This window comes from Anneissia japonica, unplaced genomic scaffold, assembly GCF_011630105.1.
Source record: "Anneissia japonica isolate Jap-2015-1 unplaced genomic scaffold, ASM1163010v1 scaffold1826_len1998817_cov189, whole genome shotgun sequence".
NCBI classification, from domain to species: Eukaryota; Metazoa; Echinodermata; class Crinoidea; order Comatulida; family Comatulidae; genus Anneissia; species Anneissia japonica.
In genome coordinates this window covers 139,735-158,952 of record NW_022742159.1, presented here as the reverse complement: position 1 = coordinate 158,952, position 19,218 = coordinate 139,735, and the positions used below count along the sequence as shown (strand labels likewise).

The window sequence follows — 19,218 nt, the reverse complement described above, 5'->3', positions numbered from 1 at the left end:
ACTGTTTTTGCTGAACTGTTTTTGCATTGTAAATTATTGCTATAAATTAGTTCAATTCCACTGTAACTGATTCTTAATGACAATAAAAATTAAAATATCATTGTTGCATTAAAAAACATGTTAAAAACCCCGGAATTAACAACAGCATAATGAAAATAATTGTATTCCACTCAGAATTTACTGGGGAATAATCTTAAAAATCTATAAATCCTTTTTTCTTGCTCATCCCCCAACGGTACTGGAGAGTTGAAATTTCCGATTTTTGTATTGGATGGGTCATTATATTATAAGCTTATATCTTCTTAAACCAAGGACTTTTAACAGTTAAAAGTCCTTGCTTAAACGACCCAATATTTCAAGCAAGTATCAAGAACTGAATTATGAGACCAAAAAAGTCATTTTGCAGATGGCGCCCTCTCACACCCGATCGCTCAATTCTCACCTCATCCATCAACGGGAGGTACAGGACAGGCAGGGGGACCGATCCTAATAATATTTAGACATTTAATTAATCGTCTAGATTAATTAAAATTAATCTGACCATCGGAAGGTATAGAGTAACAACATTTCAACAAGAAACAACTAGCATATCCATCCGGCCTAGACCTAGCTAAAGTCTAGGCCCTAGGCCTAGCCCTTCGTAGGCCTGCTGCTACTACGTACTACTACTACGACCCTACCTAAAAAAGTTCTCGAGGCTTGCTTGGATATTCTCTCGTCCCTGTCTTCTATGGTTGGGTAAGTTGTAGCGGAATCGTTTAGTAGCTTTCAACAACAAACTTATGCATAAAAAAGCCTGAATGGAACACACGTATGCTTAACTACAGGGCCCAACCTTAAAACCACTGTACAGGTAAGTAAATAAAGAAGTAGGCCTAGGCCTAGACATCCCTTATTAATTAACCACCTACGATCATTAGGAAAATAACACTGTTTAATAATAATAGACTAAATTAGAGATCTAGCCTAGGCCCTGGATATTCCTAAATTTACCAATCTTGCTGGGCTGCCTAGGCCTACAGACTGCAGTAGCCTACTAGTACTAGTAGGGCCTTGGCCTAGTGCAAGGAGGTATTGACATTAATACCTCTTTGATCTGGTACTACTGGTTTATTAAGTTACTAAATTCTGTGTCATACAATGTTGACTCTGAGCTCTCGCTTAAGTTGGCCATATTTTGCATTTTTACAGACCTGGAGTTATAGGCCCTAATGCCTATTTAAATTTAAAAGGTGTAACAGGTGTAAATTTAAAACCTAAATTTATGCGGGGAAGAACCAAGTCATATGAATGATTAAAACTTGAAAAGGATTTCGTTTGAATTGCTTACTTGATGATAGTGGGTCGATGAAAAGCTTGTAGTAGCTTATAAGACCTATCAAACGTCTTGACAAATTCACTTTTTGACACAAATGACTGTTGGGGGATCCAGCAAATGAAAATGCACAGTAGTATTAATGGTCATGTCATGATGAAATAGTGTTGAATTAAAGATATGTAAAAATGAAAACTATATGGCCTATATACATTGTGTTGTCAAGCAATTGTGTTAAATACCGGAACGAGACACCCTTAAAATACGGGAATATATCCCTGTGTAAACATTTACTAGCCCTATAATTCCATCCATGCATTTCAAAAAGTGGCGATTTCCAATTCCAATGGTGTACATAATTCGTCTATGATCTTTGATTTTATACTTGTTTTTATCCGTTTTTATTCACCCTTTAATATTTTAAATTATTTGCTGTTTATTTTGTTTTTGTTTTAATTTAATAGTTGTATGTCTTCCATTTATTCTGATACGCCACCCATAATGCAATGCTAGAGAAGAGGCGTTGCCGTTGTGCTACTTGTGTTGGCATTGTCTGCCTCATCATTGTGGTGATTACAAATCTGTTCCTTATTCGTCCTAAATTTACTGCCAACAGGTTACCAGAGATTGAAGAAAACGGTAAGTTTATTATTATTACAATGCATTTTTAAATATAAAACAAAAGTTCAGTGCTACTAGAGGGGGTCAGAAACTATCCTGTGGTAGAGGAGTGATACAGTAGTTTTTTTTTTTGGCAGTTCTGTCTGTTGTCATTTTTGTAAAAAATTGTCTTATACATCTGTTTTTTTATGTGTTTGTCAATTTTATGTTTTTTTTTATGTTTTAAAAAAAATATTTGACGAAATATTGAGAAAAATTAAATTAAAAAAAAAATTAAGTAGGCCTAATGAAAAAAATCTTCTTTTGAAGAATTCCAAATTCAGCCACAATGAATTTTACTAGATAAAAAAAAAATAAATAAAACAGTTTAAGAAAGTTTACAGTGACTTTGACATGAGTCATTACATAAACAGGTTTGCTAATATTGTATGAACAAATGAATAACATCATTGGAAATAGTAAATGCCTCTACGGATCTTTAATAAAAACCAATTATATAATAAAGTGAATTAAACGGTTCTCAAAAAAAGTGCATGAATGCAACTGCCGGTTGATACATCAAACATTTTCCATTTTGAAACCAACTTCCCAGACAGCCTCTGTTGGCTATATAATAGTGTAGGCCTACGTAATTTTTGGTACAGGGGGAATTTTATATAGAAAAGTATTTTAGTAGGAGGACAACATTTTTTTGCTTAAGGCAACTTCTTTTCGTCTGGTCCATGAAAAATATCTAAGTTAAATTATCCACCATCAATTTTTAAATATTAACTTTATTACGATTTTTATGTGATTGTAAAAATATTTTGATATATTAATGAGGCCTTACTGAATATTTACAGGACCAAATCAAGAGAGGATATGGGAACAAAGGTTAATGAGGTTGAAGCAGGCGACAGGGAGTCAAGAAGCTGAACCAGATTTGAGCAAGTATGTAATACTGTACTAAATTATTACACATGCCAACTCTCATGAATAATGTATGAGTCTTATGCATGAGCATTCACCTTTTACATCTCGTACCTATGTTGTATTATCTCACGCATCATAAATATGTTTATTTAAGTGTTTTGGTTTTTGTTCATTAAAGTCGCAACTCCCTTACATGAGCCGGCGTCACCACCTTAGCAGTGCACGGTAGTAGAGCCGAGGCTTATCCAAGGTGGAAGCTACCGGAGCCCAGCATACTGTCGCCGGAGTACCTGCATGTACGCGGTAGTGGTGGTGACGCCGTCTCAACAACAGGAGTGCGCATTTTTCATGTTGCACCTTGGTTTTTTCCATTATTTGGTCTGCCTGTTTTTGAAGGCTTAATTTATCAATTATTTATTTATTTATTTATTTATTTTCTATTTGTTTATTTATTTACTTTATTCATTTATTTATATTTATTTAACTTTTAATAAATAAAATTAAAAAAAATATTCTGATTAATATAGGCTCTTTAATATTAGATATAATATAATTTAATTTTTTAAAATTCTTGGTCCTACCTTTTTTTCGGCGCCTTGAGATGATTTTATTGTGGAAGACGCACTACAAATATCCCACCATTACCATTACCATATAACATTTATAGGATGATTATACCCTAAAATTCAAAAAAATGAAGTGAATTTGTCAGTAAAATGTGAATGCAGGCCGTATATATTTCTTTTAACGAAGCTATACCGACTGAGGACTGTAATCCATAGCAGTTCGACTACAATGTAAAAACAGAAAAAAAATTCTTTGCTAATTACTCAGTATAAAATTTAGCGACAGTACAGTATGCTGGTTTTGGGGATAGCAAGCCTCAAATATTCTAATGAGACATGGAATTAAACAATTTATTCACCTTTAATTGATTACCACTCAGCATACAGTAATTCATTCATGTATTATTTAGTAAGCAAAATATTTCTTGTTTGTTTTCAGTTGAAAAGTTAAATTAAATAAATAATAAATAATTAATTAATAAATTATTATTATTAATTAATTAATTAACAATTTTTAAGCTAAAATCACAGATATTAATATAAATTTTTACTCTTTTTATAGAAATTGAATAAAATTATTTATGTTTAGTAGTAGTCATGGAATATAATTTGTATTTTGGTTGTTCTTCAGTGACTATTGCATTTCATGCATGAATATAGTAAATAATAAATGCAATAAATTCCTATAAATGTCAAATTGTCCCTCTCATCTGCCATGAAAATACATATTTATATCAAATATAAGAGAAATATGGTATGTTTGCTTTAATATAAGCTCCCTAGAGTAAAATTTACATGTACAATTTGTTATTTTCATGAACGCATTAGTAGCAATATGGATGACTTCTTCACACATTAATTATTCAATGTTGCTATGCAAGTTGTATTTGTGAGTGCTTACTAAACTCAATTTGCTCAACATTTCATTAATAGTATTTTTTATACACTATATTACGATATGTATGATGTGTAATTGTAAGATACTGTATTGAATATATAGCAATATTAATAAGGAAGTACTGTAAATACCAACAATTTTTTTCTTCTGTTTTTGGCTCTGAAAAAAATATAGATGCCTGTAAAACATGAACATTTTTAATTGGATCTTAGGACTTTTAAATAACCAATTAAAATATTGAATTTCATATTCATGTTTATAAGCTAAAATGTTTATAATCTATAAAAACAGGCCTACAGTATAACTGGGAATTCCTTCTACTGTATTTTAGGGAAGGGGGTTCCTATGAGAGTTCAAGGGAACCTAAAGGGAGTGGAGTTCATGGGAAGTGCTCTTGTAGATGTCGGCAGGAGGGTGGGGGTGTGCTTAAGCCTTCCAGAATGTACAGAAAGTGGTGAATTTCATTGTATTGTTGCCTTTGACACGTGTGGAGGGGGTAGTTTTATTTATCAGGAGAGTGTTGTTAGCTCAAAAAGTACTGTGGGATTGAACTGGGACTGATGAAAAACAATTTAAGTTATAGTTTATTAATTATGGTTTTCCATTTTACTTCCAATGTCCAACCACAGTTAGAATCTATAGTTTAATAGACATAATAAGAGAAAGGAACACAGTTGATAACAAGATACATGTAGAGGAAATTTGCCAGGGCTAGATGTCTGCCTTCCCTTCCTGTCAGGGCTATGTCAGGGCCTGCCTCCTGTTAATTTAATACGTACAGTAGCCACGCAAGCAGACTGAATTCTGATAAGATATTACATGCCTTATCGCTGCCCTTCAAATAGACATTACTGTTATGCATTTGGTTTTTGATTGATGGATTGTTAAAATGATAATACATACAGTAATAAAAATTATAATTGATTTTGATAAACATCATAATGACAATCATTGACAGATTCAAGGAAGGTGGGGGCCCAGGCACCACTTAATTTTTGAAATTTACAAAAAAAAAGAGAGAAAATTATATTCAAATTATTGTGCGAGAGTGCCATTTCTGGCCATCTAAAGGTGCCATAGACATAAGATTTTGTACCTCAGACCTTTCCTTTTAATGTTGAATAATGTTGGTTATTACCAACTACTGCATACCAAATTGATTGGAAATTGGACTTAGGAATTTTGCCTTATGGTTTACTAATGCTCCAAGAGACAGTGCACAATGATTTCTAGGTTAGCTATATATTTACGAAGGATCACATGAATTCCAAAGCATACAAAGCACATAGAACGCTAAAACACTATGTTGAACAAACGTATTACCTTTCCTTGCCATTTATTTTTCATGTTAACAATTGGCGATTGTTTTCGCAACCATAACATTACTTTTCCTTGTACTTTCACACGGATCGTACTGTAGTAGTTATACCCACTATAATGTCACATGACCGGTAATCAAACCCTGCGGGGTGGGTCTATTGTTAACACTCATTCTTTGCCAATTATTTCCCTCACGCTTCTCATATTTCAATTGAGAAAACTGCTAAGGTCAGAAAAACAATGTATATGTAAATGACCCCAAGAAATACTGTATGACAAAACAGAAACTACTTTATTCTAAAGAGTATTCCACATTTAGCATAATCTGTTGTAAATGGTAAGGAATAAAATACAGTAATATAAAGTTGTTTATTAAAGTTCCTTAAGTTCATTATGGAAAAGAAAAAAAAAACAGTTTTGTGAATATAATTTGAATTAGATTTAGATGTGTACCTTGCACAATATGAAAGTAACCAAGTATGAAATGTTAAATGAATTTAGCGTGAGAATGCCTACTGTAGCCCTGGGTTAAATTAGGTTGGACTCTCTAAAGCTGCATTCACACCGAAACCGAATTCGGTTCATATGGCTAACGAAACGAAAAAAGAATATCGAATCAGTGGTAAAGAATAGAGGCGCGTACTAATACGCGCATCGAAACGTTCGCCGAACCGAATTTGGATTCGGTGTGAATCTACCTTAAGGTATACAGAACCTGTCAAAGGGGTTTGACTGCAGGTCCACTATTTTTTTGCATTTTCTGATCCCTAGGTAATAGTCCACCACCCCCCCACCCTACCTACCCAAAATGTGTAAAGGAACTAAGTATGAACTATATATAGATATGTTATTGTATATTTCAACACCCGAGATGAGCTGAGAATTTTTTCATCCAGTAGTATAACAACAGTATCATACTGTAATATTATATCTGTATTAAATTGTATGTGAACATGAGATATGTCTTCAGTTATAAATGATTGAACCATGGAGAATATAATTATTTATGGTTCATATCTATCTCAGGTCATCTCTCCCTTATATTCACAACAGGATTCAATTTAAAACAGATCTAAATAATATAAAGAACTGATGAATTCTCTACAGTATACTTCAATTCAAGTTTGTCTAACAGCTCAGTCATCATCAGTATGACAAGTTGATATAGAGTGACCTTGTAACGTCTTAAAAATTGGTCATGCTATCTAAAGAGTAAGCCATTTATTGTGTATTAATAAGATTCTAGGTTCAACTTCTATTGGTTAATTTATACAGAAGTTGCTTGGTGGATAAAATTCCATTAAAACGACCAACAATAAAAATTAAAAAATGTAGACGGCCTATAAAATAGTAAAGTGAAAAAGAGTAAAATGGTAGCCTATATTTTATCATTGAAGTTCAGCATGTAGATACTATTAAAACAAGTGACTTTCTAGTTCTGCACAACATTAAGACAATGATGGTTTGGCAAACATACATTACAGACAGACCAGCACATAAAGATTCAAAAATTTTCCCACTTTGGGCATGGATGTCATGTTGAAGTTCATGACACGACATCCATGCCCAAAGAGGGCGCTGGTCTATCGTAATTACTGATATGTAGAATTGCATAGAAAGGGGTGTTTACTACCACTCACAAGGTCCAGAAAAAGCATTAACAAATTAAATTAAAACTTTCAAGTACTCATTTATTTAAATAATAGGAAGGTGGCGGGAAATTGCAAGTTCTCTGCTCTAACTAGATTTGGCACCAATGCTGGTTTTATATTACAAAGACATAGTGGGGGGCAGTATGCAGTCAGAGTTCTCCCGAAGCTGTTTTAGCCATCAATTTTACTGGTAAAATTAACTGGCGAACCAGTAAAAAGTTAGAGATTGTAAAATAATAAAACCACTAGGTAGTCTAGGCTGGCCTTCTTTTAATAAATGAACATCATTTCAGTCTGTATCTAGGCTACTGTATGACTATATGTGTTGTTGTTTCCTTCAAGTCATTACACCCCACTCAAAAGGGATAATGCCTTGCACTGCATGTATAGCTGAATCTTGATGGATTTTTCAATTGGGAGAACATTGGCAATTATTGCACTGCCCCAATATTATCTGATTTGATTAGATAAGATATTCTAAACACTTGTCTATATAACAATATTGTTTTGTTTTGTTTATAGAGCAGAGTTACTTCTGCAAGGTTCAACATGTACGCCAAACAAAGCAAGGAATAGGTTATTCAATCTGTTTGGAGATACAAAGTAGGTTGATATGATGAATAAATACTGTATATATATATACTGTATACCATTTATTCAAATAAACACTCCGCTTTGAATAATAATCGTGCCCCCAAATGACTGTAAACAAATCTAATGGAATCAACATCATTCTCGACACATTCTATGTTCTACTTCTCCAGTAGGGATCAATAATTCTTTATGATCACGCAATAACCCATTTTGCAGTGAAATTAATTGGCGTTTATTCAAATATATACAGCTGCAAAATATGAAATCATTTAGTAACAATAATTCCCTGGTCATTGCACAAACCCATTTTTATTGGGAATACCATTTCATTTAAATACCTTCGGAAGAATAAATGTTCACCTGGAATAAACATAGGGCATATATCTTTCCTTGAATTGACCCCCACCCCAAACAAAAAAAAAATGTCTGTGTTGTATTGTCCCAAATTTATATCAATATATACAATATTAAAAATACCATACCCATGATAAAAACAAATAATAAAAAAAAAAAACATCTGTTTGTTGCATATATTACAAATGTGTCTAAAAACTTGTACAAAGATTTGGATTTAGGTTTGCTAAGATAATTATAATGTATAATATAAAAATAACATTTAAACCTTTTTCTGTAATATTTTCATTTTTGCAGGTTTGATCTTTCAATGTCAATTTTTTTAGATGAACATAATAAAAATTCTGAGGAAAATTTGAGGTACCCACCACCATTTGGTATGGAAGGAGCTGGTAAGTACGTTGATAAATCTAAAATAGGAAAAGGCTTGGCACGGTGCTGTTTAGCTCAGTCGGCTAATTTGGTGGTAGCCACTGTGTGTGTGATGAACCTTTGAAAAGGTTAGGTCCCCAATTCTATAGTGCACTGCCCTTCAGATGAGATGTTTAAGCTGTTGCTCCTGTGTGCATTTATGGCCCACGTGCACGTTAAAGAACGCAGTACACTCTTCGGAAAAGAGTAGGGGATTGTCTCCCGGTGTACTGCCCAATCACCACCAGAAGGACCACACTGGAAATAAGTCTTCTAGACTTTTGCGGGCTATCCTTGGTGTTTACACCGAATAAATCAAATCCAGTTACTCAAAAAATGACAATTGCCAATATGACTTTACTAATATTTACCTAATACCATTGTACAGTATTTTTAAAATAGTAAATGGTATAAAGGTAAGGGGTGTCTCTAACTTCAGCCTTCTCATTGGTGCTGGTTTGAGACCCTTCTCACCTAGGATTATTGGTAAAATCTTACAACTTACAACTGGAGGTCCAGTGTACACATCTGGTCTAAAATAATATCAACTTTGCTCCCTAAACCTCAAAATATAAATGTAAAGTTTTCTGTATGATATTATATATGTTCCTTTTGAAATCGACAAGAAATTTGGATTTCTATTACATTATTATCTTTTTTTATTTCAGAGCCTTGGTTAGATAGTGTATTAAAACTTCTACCAGAGAGTGGCCTTCCGTATCATATAGCCAAGTAAGTTGTGACATTACATTGAACACATCTGACCTTTATTCAGTTCATTACACTTTTATCTAAACACATTAAACACTAACAAAAGGAGTACAACAGCTGGAATTTCTTTCTAAGCATGAATGATAATCCCTGCCCAATCTGTTTTGCTTGTTTACCACCAGGAAATCTTGTCGTCGTTGTATAGTTGTTGGAAACGGCGGTATCCTCTCTAAAAAGAATCTAGGTGAAGTTATTGATAATTATGATGTTGTAATTAGGTAAGTGGTAATATATAACTTACATAGTCTTTAATCTCTGTGTTATAACTTTCATGCTCTCAGAAGATCATATTATGACAAAATGCACTATAGAAGCCTACAATTAAAAAAAAAAATTACTATATATTATAAGTTCTGTTATTGAACTGTAGAGATATAATCAAAACTGAATTATTTAAACATTATGCAACAATACCAATATGTTACAATTAAATGCTATCAAAATATAAACATACACTTAAAAATATATTAACTACAATTCATCAATTATTTCATACTTATAAATAATATTTAACTGTGGTTTATAATACCATGTTGATTTTTTTTTAAATTTATCATTTTAAGTAACATGTAAAGTTATATCCTGAAAATTAAGATAAGCTCAGTGGTCTAGTGGTTATGGCGCCAGGCCAGTTATCTAGTGTGGGTTCGATTCCCATCCGAATCACTGTATTTTTTCACAATTATTTGAGAACATACCGAGAATTTAGTATGATAACATGTCAGGTCGGGAGAAACATCACTCCTGTGATGTATTCCTGATGAAAACACGCATCAAAATAGCATTTTAGTGCCCGCTGCAGCACTAGTTTTAAAGCGGTGGTCTAGTGGTTATGACACCAGGAGGTTGTGGGTTCGATTCTAACCAGAATAACTTTTTTTTTTGTAAATTTGGGAAACATTATCCCTATAAAATATGAATGACTGTGTACCATTATTGTTATAAAAGAAAGTATTATTGCATTATATTGTATTATTTAATTTTTTTCGTTTTCACAGAATGAATGATGCACCGATAGGTAAATTTAAAAGTGATGTTGGGTCAAAAACAACATTTCGTTTTATGTATCCAGAAGGAACATACAAGGACCCAAAACTTTTTCACTCCAACTCCACTGTTGTGTTCATGACCTTTAAACCTAAGGACCTTGAATGGCTTCAGTCTGTGTTAACCAATGTAAAACTTGTAAGTATTTAATCTATGTATTTGAGGAGGCGTGTATTCAAGGGAGGCATTTATTATTTTTATTTGCTGTAAAATGGATACGTAATACTCAAATAACCCTCATTAATTCCACTGTAAATTTGGAACTACAACACAAAATGACTGTCAAAATGTGTAATGTGAAGACACGTTTATTTCAAATCAGGCTCTAGAGGGGGTATTTATTTGAATAAATGTGGTATTATGATTATGACTAAGATGACGATGTTGGTGCATGTGATGGTTTTATTTGGGGAGGTTAGTGGAAATGAAGATAATGATATTGATGATTAAGTATTTGTGAAAATATTATTCTTCTCTAGAAATCTACTAAAGAATTTTGGAAGAAAATTCCAACATCGCTGCCAAAAAAACCAAGTCAATGTAGACTATTCAACCCATCAATCCTACAAGAACTTGCATTTGATATTTTAAAACTTCCAATAAATAAAGGAATTATGAAAAAGGTATTGTATCTGTCTCTGTTTTACAGTTTGTATATAGCTATTGGAATACATTGATTTCAATAACATGACAAGCCCTAGGATGGATTTACATATCTGTGACCATAACTTTAGCTCAGTAATAAGAAAACTCGTCCCAAGTTGTGAAAGTCAAATTCCTGAAGTATTTGCCATGCAGGACAGGCAGAGGTTTGCGACGCGTGTACTAGTTAAAACACATGTACAAGGATACGTGTAGTATACACATTTATGATATTCAATGTAAAAACAAGGGGCTTGGGCTAACTTAGGTCACTGTTACTACCTTATTGCTGCCTAGAATGTTCAATTAATCTTACATGTATGTCTGCCATATGGGAGAATTAAGGACTTTGCGGGATACAGGAAATGAACCTAATTTCCTGGAGACTCCAGGGCAATCCGCGAGACTTGGGAGCTCTGAGAGAACATTATCTATGGTATGTCCTAGAACATGATCTGCAACCGCTGTGCAAAGCACTCACTCAGTATGTGTATGCTTCCTTAGTTAATTTACTAATTTCATTTCATTTTTAATTTTGTTTTCCAATACCATTTTGTATTTCAGAATGTTCCAACTACTGGAGCTCTTGCAATCATGTTCTCGGCACGATTCTGCGATGAGATCGCTGTTGCTGGCTTCGGTTACAACCTCAAAGACCCTAACGCAAAGCTACATTACTATGACAACAACAAGATGAAGGTCATCACCAAGTCGTGGACGCATAATATAAGCGACGAACGTAAATTTCTGATGGCACTTGCACAATTTGGAGTTATACACGACCTTACAGGTGGTCTGTTGCAAGGGGGTTAATGAATGTGTCAAAAGGTGTTATGGTTTATTTGAATAAATGTCCTGGTGCATTTATTATTGAGAATTTTTTTTTTTTGGGGGGGGGGGCACTATTCAAAGGAGGCATGGCACTATTCAATTGAGGCGTTAGTTTTTTGGTGTAAAATGGAAAGTATATTCAAATAAACGCCCCATAATTTCACTGTAAAAGAAACTACAACGCATAATAACAGTACCTTGAACAAAATGTGCTATTGTGTGATCATAAAGAATGTAATTTTGCTGGAGTAGAAATTAATAAAAATATTGAGAATGATATTCCTTCCATTAGATTTGTTTACAGTCATTTATTGCGGTGTTTATTCAAGGGAAAAAATAAACTCTTCAGTTATATTTAAAATAGTTCTAGAGGGGGAGTTTATTAGAATAAAAACGGTACTTGAGTGTATAACGTATTGCATTTACATGCTGTTGATAATGTATGTATATATACTGTATATATTTATATTTGTACACATATTTTGTTATATTATGAATTATATAGTACTATTTATGCATATTTTATTTATTTTTTAGACTTGTTTTAAAGACTTTTAGCAAAATTTAGTTTTGAAAGATATGAAGAGGACGGTATTACAGACCCCTGTTTATAATTTAGATTCTAGAAGGAGAAAATAAAAATAAGATTTTATTAACTAATTATATGTGAGTGGGAAAAACAAAATGACATGTACTCTCACTGTACAAAGAATCTAAACATGTGATTTAATGAGTTCAGTAATTGGATTAATAATAATTTATATTTACTGTATTTAATTGTGGGGAAGAAATAAAGATTTCTTATTGCAAGATTTCGTGGTGGCAGCACGGTAATGGTTGCACAAACAGATAGATATTATACATGTAATAGTGACTATACTGTATACATAATAGTGATTATTAACTGTAATCCTTTTGTAATGAATAGAATATGAAAGTTTAAAAGTGGTTATAGCACTAACACACATGGCTTCAAAGAAATTTATATTTTATATAATATGCTTATCCCCACCAATGAAAATTTGATTTGTAAAATAGAAAAAAGTTATATACGAAAAATTACACAATGGAATATTTCTTTAGTTTAAAAGCTTCAATGAAACATGCTGACCTTAATTTCACACTAAAGGAGATTTTTTAATGACTTTCTCATAGAAAAGAAATGTCATCCCACTAAAATTAGTATATTATGGCTTACTCTTAGGCTAGTGTAAGGTTAATCGAATCGTGTATACTTGTACATGGCATAACAGAGTACAGTTCATTAATCCACAATCCGACCCCAGATTAGTGTATGCCAGTGAGTTTCGAGTCCTGCATTAATGATTTTGAGGCTAGGATTTGGCCAATCTCTTAAGCTTAGATGTAACAAGAAATAAAAAAGCATAGTTACACAATGGATGGTTATCATTAAATATGCCTGATGTATCTCTCGAGTCTGAATTTACTGTCTGTGTTGACAAATTTATTCAAGTTAAAAATATTTTCTCACCTATCAACAGTAATTAATGTAACAAATATTGGAATAAAAGTTCTGTAAATCTGAGAAAACTGAATCGTTGAAATCTGTGTCATTAAAAGATAGTCAGTTTGATTCTTTTTTTAAAGCTACGCTTATGTCGCCTTGTAATTCAACTGACTTCTACTGACTGCCAACTACTTGCCTTCTTCAATCATGCGACTCTCAATTACTTCCAGTTCGGTGGCAAGTTCCAACACTCAAGTCACAAGGATGGGCTTCTTTTCGAGGCTACTTTTGCAAAGTAAAGAGGGAGCTTCTTTTCAAAATGAATGCTTTAAATTTTGCGAATTGCTACTATAAAACAATAAATAGAGCCACTGTAACATCAGCCTGTATCATGGAGTGTATTATTAACCGGCATTAAATCACCGAAACTACAGTACTAAACCAAGCGTGTTTTTAATCTATTTCATTTTTTAAAATTCCTGTACAGTGTATGTACTGTACTCCCTCGGAAAGAAGCCCATGCTATCTTACAAAAGAAGCCAACTATGGGCTAATTTTACAAACTAAAGAGGGGGCTTTAATTTGAGATGGGCTTCTTCTCGAGATTAAGCCCACTGTGCTTCTATTTTATGTTTTACCGTATCTTTACTTTTGTAATTAATAAATAAATAAGACATTAAAAATACCTCTATCTTTAATTTTGTATAAATAATCTATGTACAGTCATATTTTGCTTTATCTTTTTCCCCAATCTTCTCACACTTGTTCATCACACTGCTTTCTTCTCGCATTATTTTCTTCATTTGCTTTTGGACCCTCTTTCCGATATTTTTTTGTAGTAAATAATTCAACCAAGTTAGAAAATGGAAGCTCAACAACTAGGAATATATACATGGCAACCATAAATGACGACAGAATAAATGCAAAGTAATAGAAAATCTGAAAGAAAAAAATAAAAATAATCATAAATTATTTACATAAAATATTATTTTAAACAATTAAGTAAGAAAATTCCTTTTAATCCCATTTTTAATAATCATTTTTTTATGATCACTATTTTAGAGGCTGTCTTTAAATTACCAGCTGAAGAAACTTGGTTATATGCGGAGGACATCCCTCTCACCTCTGAACCTATTATCGAAGCCTCATTGAGTGTATCATACTTGTATTGAAAAAAACAAAATGAATGCTTACCATCATCGTATATGAATAATGAATTGGCTCGAACATGCTGAAAATGAAAACCTTGATCATGATTGGATGAACAAGATATGCATTGAAGACGAGCCGACTTAGAGGTACCCATAATCCACTGCTTAACAGCTGGTTAACCCACCCTACGAAAATAGTAAAAATAGTATTAAATAGTAGTATTAGTGGTAGTAGAACTATTGTTAATACAATATGCTATAATATAAGCATACTTTAAAAAATTTCTGGTTATTCTAAATTAAATTTTCAAATAATTTTTTTTCTTTTTTTAATCTTTTCTTTATCCTACAATCACAATCAAAATACTGTATACAGAAAATGCTGATTCATTTTTTGACACATTACCTCCATATCCATAGAAGCATGCAAACACGACCCAACTGAGGGCAACTGACCAAGTAAATCGACTCAGACCCTCATACAATGCTCTAGCCACAACAGTCATGGGGTCACCATGATAGGAACCATAAAGACCAAAAGCAACTGTGGTAAGTAAAGCAATAGAAAATGTCCAGCCCACAAACACTGCTATCTAAAAGTAGTAAATATTGCATTGTTAACCAAAAAAAAGTGTAATAATTGTGACAATAATATTAATGATTTATTCACACTAAAAATTCTTTATTATTACCTCCGTCAAGGAGGTTATTCACCCCTGTCTGTCAGTTTGTTACCAATGCAATAACTAAGGAATGGATCATCATAAAATATAGTGGAATGGTACATAATATAATAAGAACGAGATGATTAAATTTTGGGAAGAAAAGTTTATGGAAATTATTTTTTTCCTTTTAACTTACCCTCGAGCCTAAAAGAAAATAATGGAATTGCCCATAACCGGCCTGCATATTGTTCAGCATTCTGGCACAGGGCGTAGGTACGCACTTTATGGGAATGACTGCTCTAGTTAGTGTACCATTGTTGTTGCAATCATCGTAAACATTTTATAACAAATGGTTTTACAATATACCTAGGCCTAGTTGTACTTACGGGAGACAGTTTGACACGCTGATTGTTGGTTTTTAACCGAGCCATTGCGTATCCAAGAAGCATGCCAATCAGGTAGGGAGTGATACGGCAGTACGGTTTATCATACACTACAGATGAATAATCCTCACCACCAGGTCTACAGTAAAATTCAAATAGGTTATAGAAAATAGTTTGTTAATGGCTGTATTCTGGTCATTCTTCGTTATAAACCACGTCCACCTACGCAGTGGTAAAATCTACGACCAGTTGAATAGAAAACTGGTAAATACTCGACAAACAAAATGGCTGCATAGTTACCGCGATACACGCTGCGTAATCAAAATTGCTTCGTAAAAATATATGTTTTCATCCAGTTTTTATATTCTGTTAGCTTACAATTATTTTTTTACTTCATGTGGGTAAATATTATAATTTTTATTTTCTGAAATTTAATCTAAATTAATATAAATTATTAAATGTTTTTTCTAAACTGACCAATCGGCTATGCTTGTGTTGGTCACGTGGATAACCTAACCTTGATTAACGCATTCTGGTTACGTTAATTTTTGTTGTCAACGAAGTCTATTTTATGAACCAGTCGAATGAAAATAATACTAAAAAATTGTAGTCAACGAAATGGACCAGTCGAATAAGCCCAATGTTTTAGATCTCCACTTTTATCTGCATTATTTAGTGAATGGTATCACTAATTTCCCAGGTAAATAACGGAATGGCCCAGGTCCTGGATGGACATTATTGATTTTAAGTGAGGAAGGGAGGTGAAGAGTCTGTGGAGGCAAAAGAAAGATGAGAAAAGAAACCATGGATTGTCCTACATGTGAGTCAAGAGACTAAAGAAATCTAATAGTTAACATTTTTGGGGGACTGTGGCCTCATTAATTACTTATGAACGGGTGGTAAAATATCTGAAACTGGGGTATGTCTCCAAGATTACCTTAACAGAAGTGGCCTACATCTATGCAAAAAGGAACTACTCAACTGCTAAAAAACAGTTTATTAGTTAATCACTTCTCAGTTACTAATTGTGTACTATTATCTTAGGATTTATTTTGCTTAATTTCTTACAGTTTTTATTTGAATTGCTCTGTATTTTTCAGTCATACATGTAATGCTGAGGAAGGACACAAAATATTCTTTAAGTTAAATCAATCTGCATACAGCGTTGTTTTGTCCTTTAAGGACTCATCAGTGCAGCTCATGTAAATTTGAGATTGAACCTATATATAGTATATATATATACTTATTAATAGTATCCGACGTAGTTGGTTCCACATATGTCCCTCGGAAATATATAAATATGTTTATTTTCCAATTAACCTATATACTTATTTTATTAGTACCGGTATTTGTATAAGTATTTTATTATTATTTTTGTAAAGGTAGTTTTTTTTTGTAAATGCCTTTTTATATAGATTTCGTTCTACTGTGGTATTTTCATGCTACAGTATATTTAATCACATTATTTAAGTTTTTACTGACTTTGTTTATTGTTGCACATCTTTTACGGTTGTGCCTTTGTTACACGTTACCTGTTGCACCTGTTGCCTACCCCATTTGATTACAAGCTTACAGACTTACACCCTCTGCATAAATTATGTTGTATTATTTATGGCTTGTTAAATTAAATGTTCAACTTTCGTTTGATATGACTGTGTCCTTTCATTTATTTGTTCCAACCGTATAAATATGGCGGCTTATCTGGGTAACCCCAACCGTCCGCCACAATAGCTTTTAGTTTATTTCATATTTATGTGGTTTAAGGAATTATTAATTTGTTTATATTGAATGAGAAATTCCCTTCCTCTTCCTCATTGGCAATTGTGTCACCTGTGTGCTAGCCGCAACTATTTTAAAGCTCCAAACTCAGGGGTGGCTCCGTTGGGGGGGGGGAGGGGAATGGAAAAGAATGCCCTTGAAAAATTGTTAGGAGTATCTTACCGAGTATCCATGGATCCTTTGAAGGCATTTGAGAATTGATTGACACCCATCAAGACACAGGTTGTGATGATGCTAGCAGTGCATAAGGTAGCTACCAGGCTTATGCCAAGGTACTTGGATCTAAAAAAAAAAAATCACACAAGCTGCTTATTGATTGGTTTGATTGATTGAAAGAGTATTGATTGATTGGCAAATTGATTGACTGATTTTAATTCATTGATTTATTGATTAAAGTGATTGACTAAATGATTTAATCAAATCTGTGGTTTTTGGTTGACTGATAGATTGATAATTTGATTATTATTGATTGATTCCTATTAATCAATTTTAACTGGTGAGAAGTGTTATGCATAACAATTGCAGTGTATTAAAATACCTATTTTTTTAATATACAAAATTTGATATCATTTGCCAATTGATGTGCAGGTATGCAATCTCTTGAAAAAAACCTTCATATATGAATGGATTAAAACGATATAGTTTTTAATGTTTTTTCCTCAAAATTTTATTTAACAAAACCTAGTATACATACCTATATAAGACAAGCAACAGCAATGGACTGATGAAGTAAAATTGCATGTCATTAGCCAAGTACCAGGTCCAATACATACACTGAAAAGTAAATGGACTTAATTTCAAAAAAGGTTGTAGTTTGATATTTATTGGCTATCAAATTCTGACGACATGCAGTCTGCGTTCAGGCTATGAACTTGAACAATAAAATTAAATTTGTATATTGAAGTATTTAATGTATGGGAATTGAATTAATTTATTAACCTTAAGTGGCGTATCTTGGAGTCTTGAAATGGGGGGGGGGTGTGGAGGGTCGGAGGGCACTGACGAGGTTGGCGTGAAGGTGAAGTGGGGTGCCTGAAGATTATGGGGTGCTGCCTCTCAAAATATGTGGCAAAGACAAGCCAAACCAGTCACTCGTCACAAAAAAGAATAATTTAAATCCGACTTTTCATTATGAAATTACAAGCGTTTAAACATACAGATGTGAAATGAACAATATTTGAGAAATCATCCTTCAAAATTTATGATTTCCGGCATTTCTCATGCAGAAATCATCACCAAATTGTTAAAAATTGTTATTTAACAGTGAAAATGGAGAAAATAATAGCATATCAAGATGTGTAGATATATAAAGGTAAGTTTAGTGCAATAAAATAGATTTTCAAAATTTTGACATTTCTATTTTATTTTACTTGACTTTTCACTGGCATCAGTACAAAAATATATAAATGGAAAAAATTCCAGTGAGAGAGCGTACCAACAGGTGCATGCACCTCCAACACAACGCGCTCTAAAAACATGTTTTAGCCATTCTCTCTGAAACATGACTTGCGACGAGTGACTGGTTTGGCTTGTGCTTGCCACATATGGTGATATGAGGTGATATTTAACTTGAGTGTAATTTTTTTTTATTTGAATATTTCCACTGGGAAAGGGGGAAACTTGGGGAGGGGTATGATGAGCCTTTTTTGGGTTTGCACCCCTGCACACATCCCTAGATACACTGGGGAAAAAGATAATGATTTGATTTATTTAATATCTCAGCTGTACATATACAAACAGAAATATACAAAACAGAAATATACAAAACAGAAAAAACATGTTTCGAAAACGAAACAGATATTTCGATAACCCTGTAAGTCCCTATTAAGGGACTTATT

At 33.1% G+C, this 19,218-nt stretch overlaps 2 protein-coding genes across 3 annotated transcripts; one reads left to right on the top strand and one right to left on the bottom strand.

Moving 5' to 3' along the window:
- Positions 1–419: 419 nt before the first annotated feature.
- LOC117118982 (CMP-N-acetylneuraminate-beta-1,4-galactoside alpha-2,3-sialyltransferase-like) lies at positions 420–13,490 on the top strand. 2 transcript variants are annotated; one of them, XM_033263744.1, is made up of 10 exons: positions 420–738; positions 1,780–1,954; positions 2,779–2,866; positions 7,807–7,887; positions 8,530–8,624; positions 9,312–9,375; positions 9,537–9,632; positions 10,413–10,599; positions 10,941–11,084; positions 11,668–13,490. In XM_033263744.1, the coding sequence occupies exons 2-10, from the start codon at positions 1,822–1,824 to the stop codon at positions 11,914–11,916; spliced, it is 1,137 nt and encodes a 378-aa protein (XP_033119635.1). In that variant the 5' UTR covers positions 420–738; positions 1,780–1,821; the 3' UTR covers positions 11,917–13,490. The 2 variants fall into 2 exon arrangements, with proteins under 2 accessions (XP_033119635.1, XP_033119634.1); XM_033263743.1 differs by having other exon boundaries at positions 420–853.
- A 316-nt stretch (positions 13,491–13,806) lies between these two features.
- LOC117118980 (O-acyltransferase like protein-like) lies at positions 13,807–18,154 on the bottom strand (the record flags this gene model as incomplete). Its single annotated transcript, XM_033263742.1, is given in 6 exon segments — positions 13,807–14,341; positions 14,597–14,739; positions 14,960–15,146; positions 15,605–15,740; positions 17,543–17,662; positions 18,075–18,154. Coding segments are annotated over 6 exon segments (846 nt in total). The 3' UTR covers positions 13,807–14,158.
- Between the last annotated feature and the right edge of the window lie 1,064 nt (positions 18,155–19,218).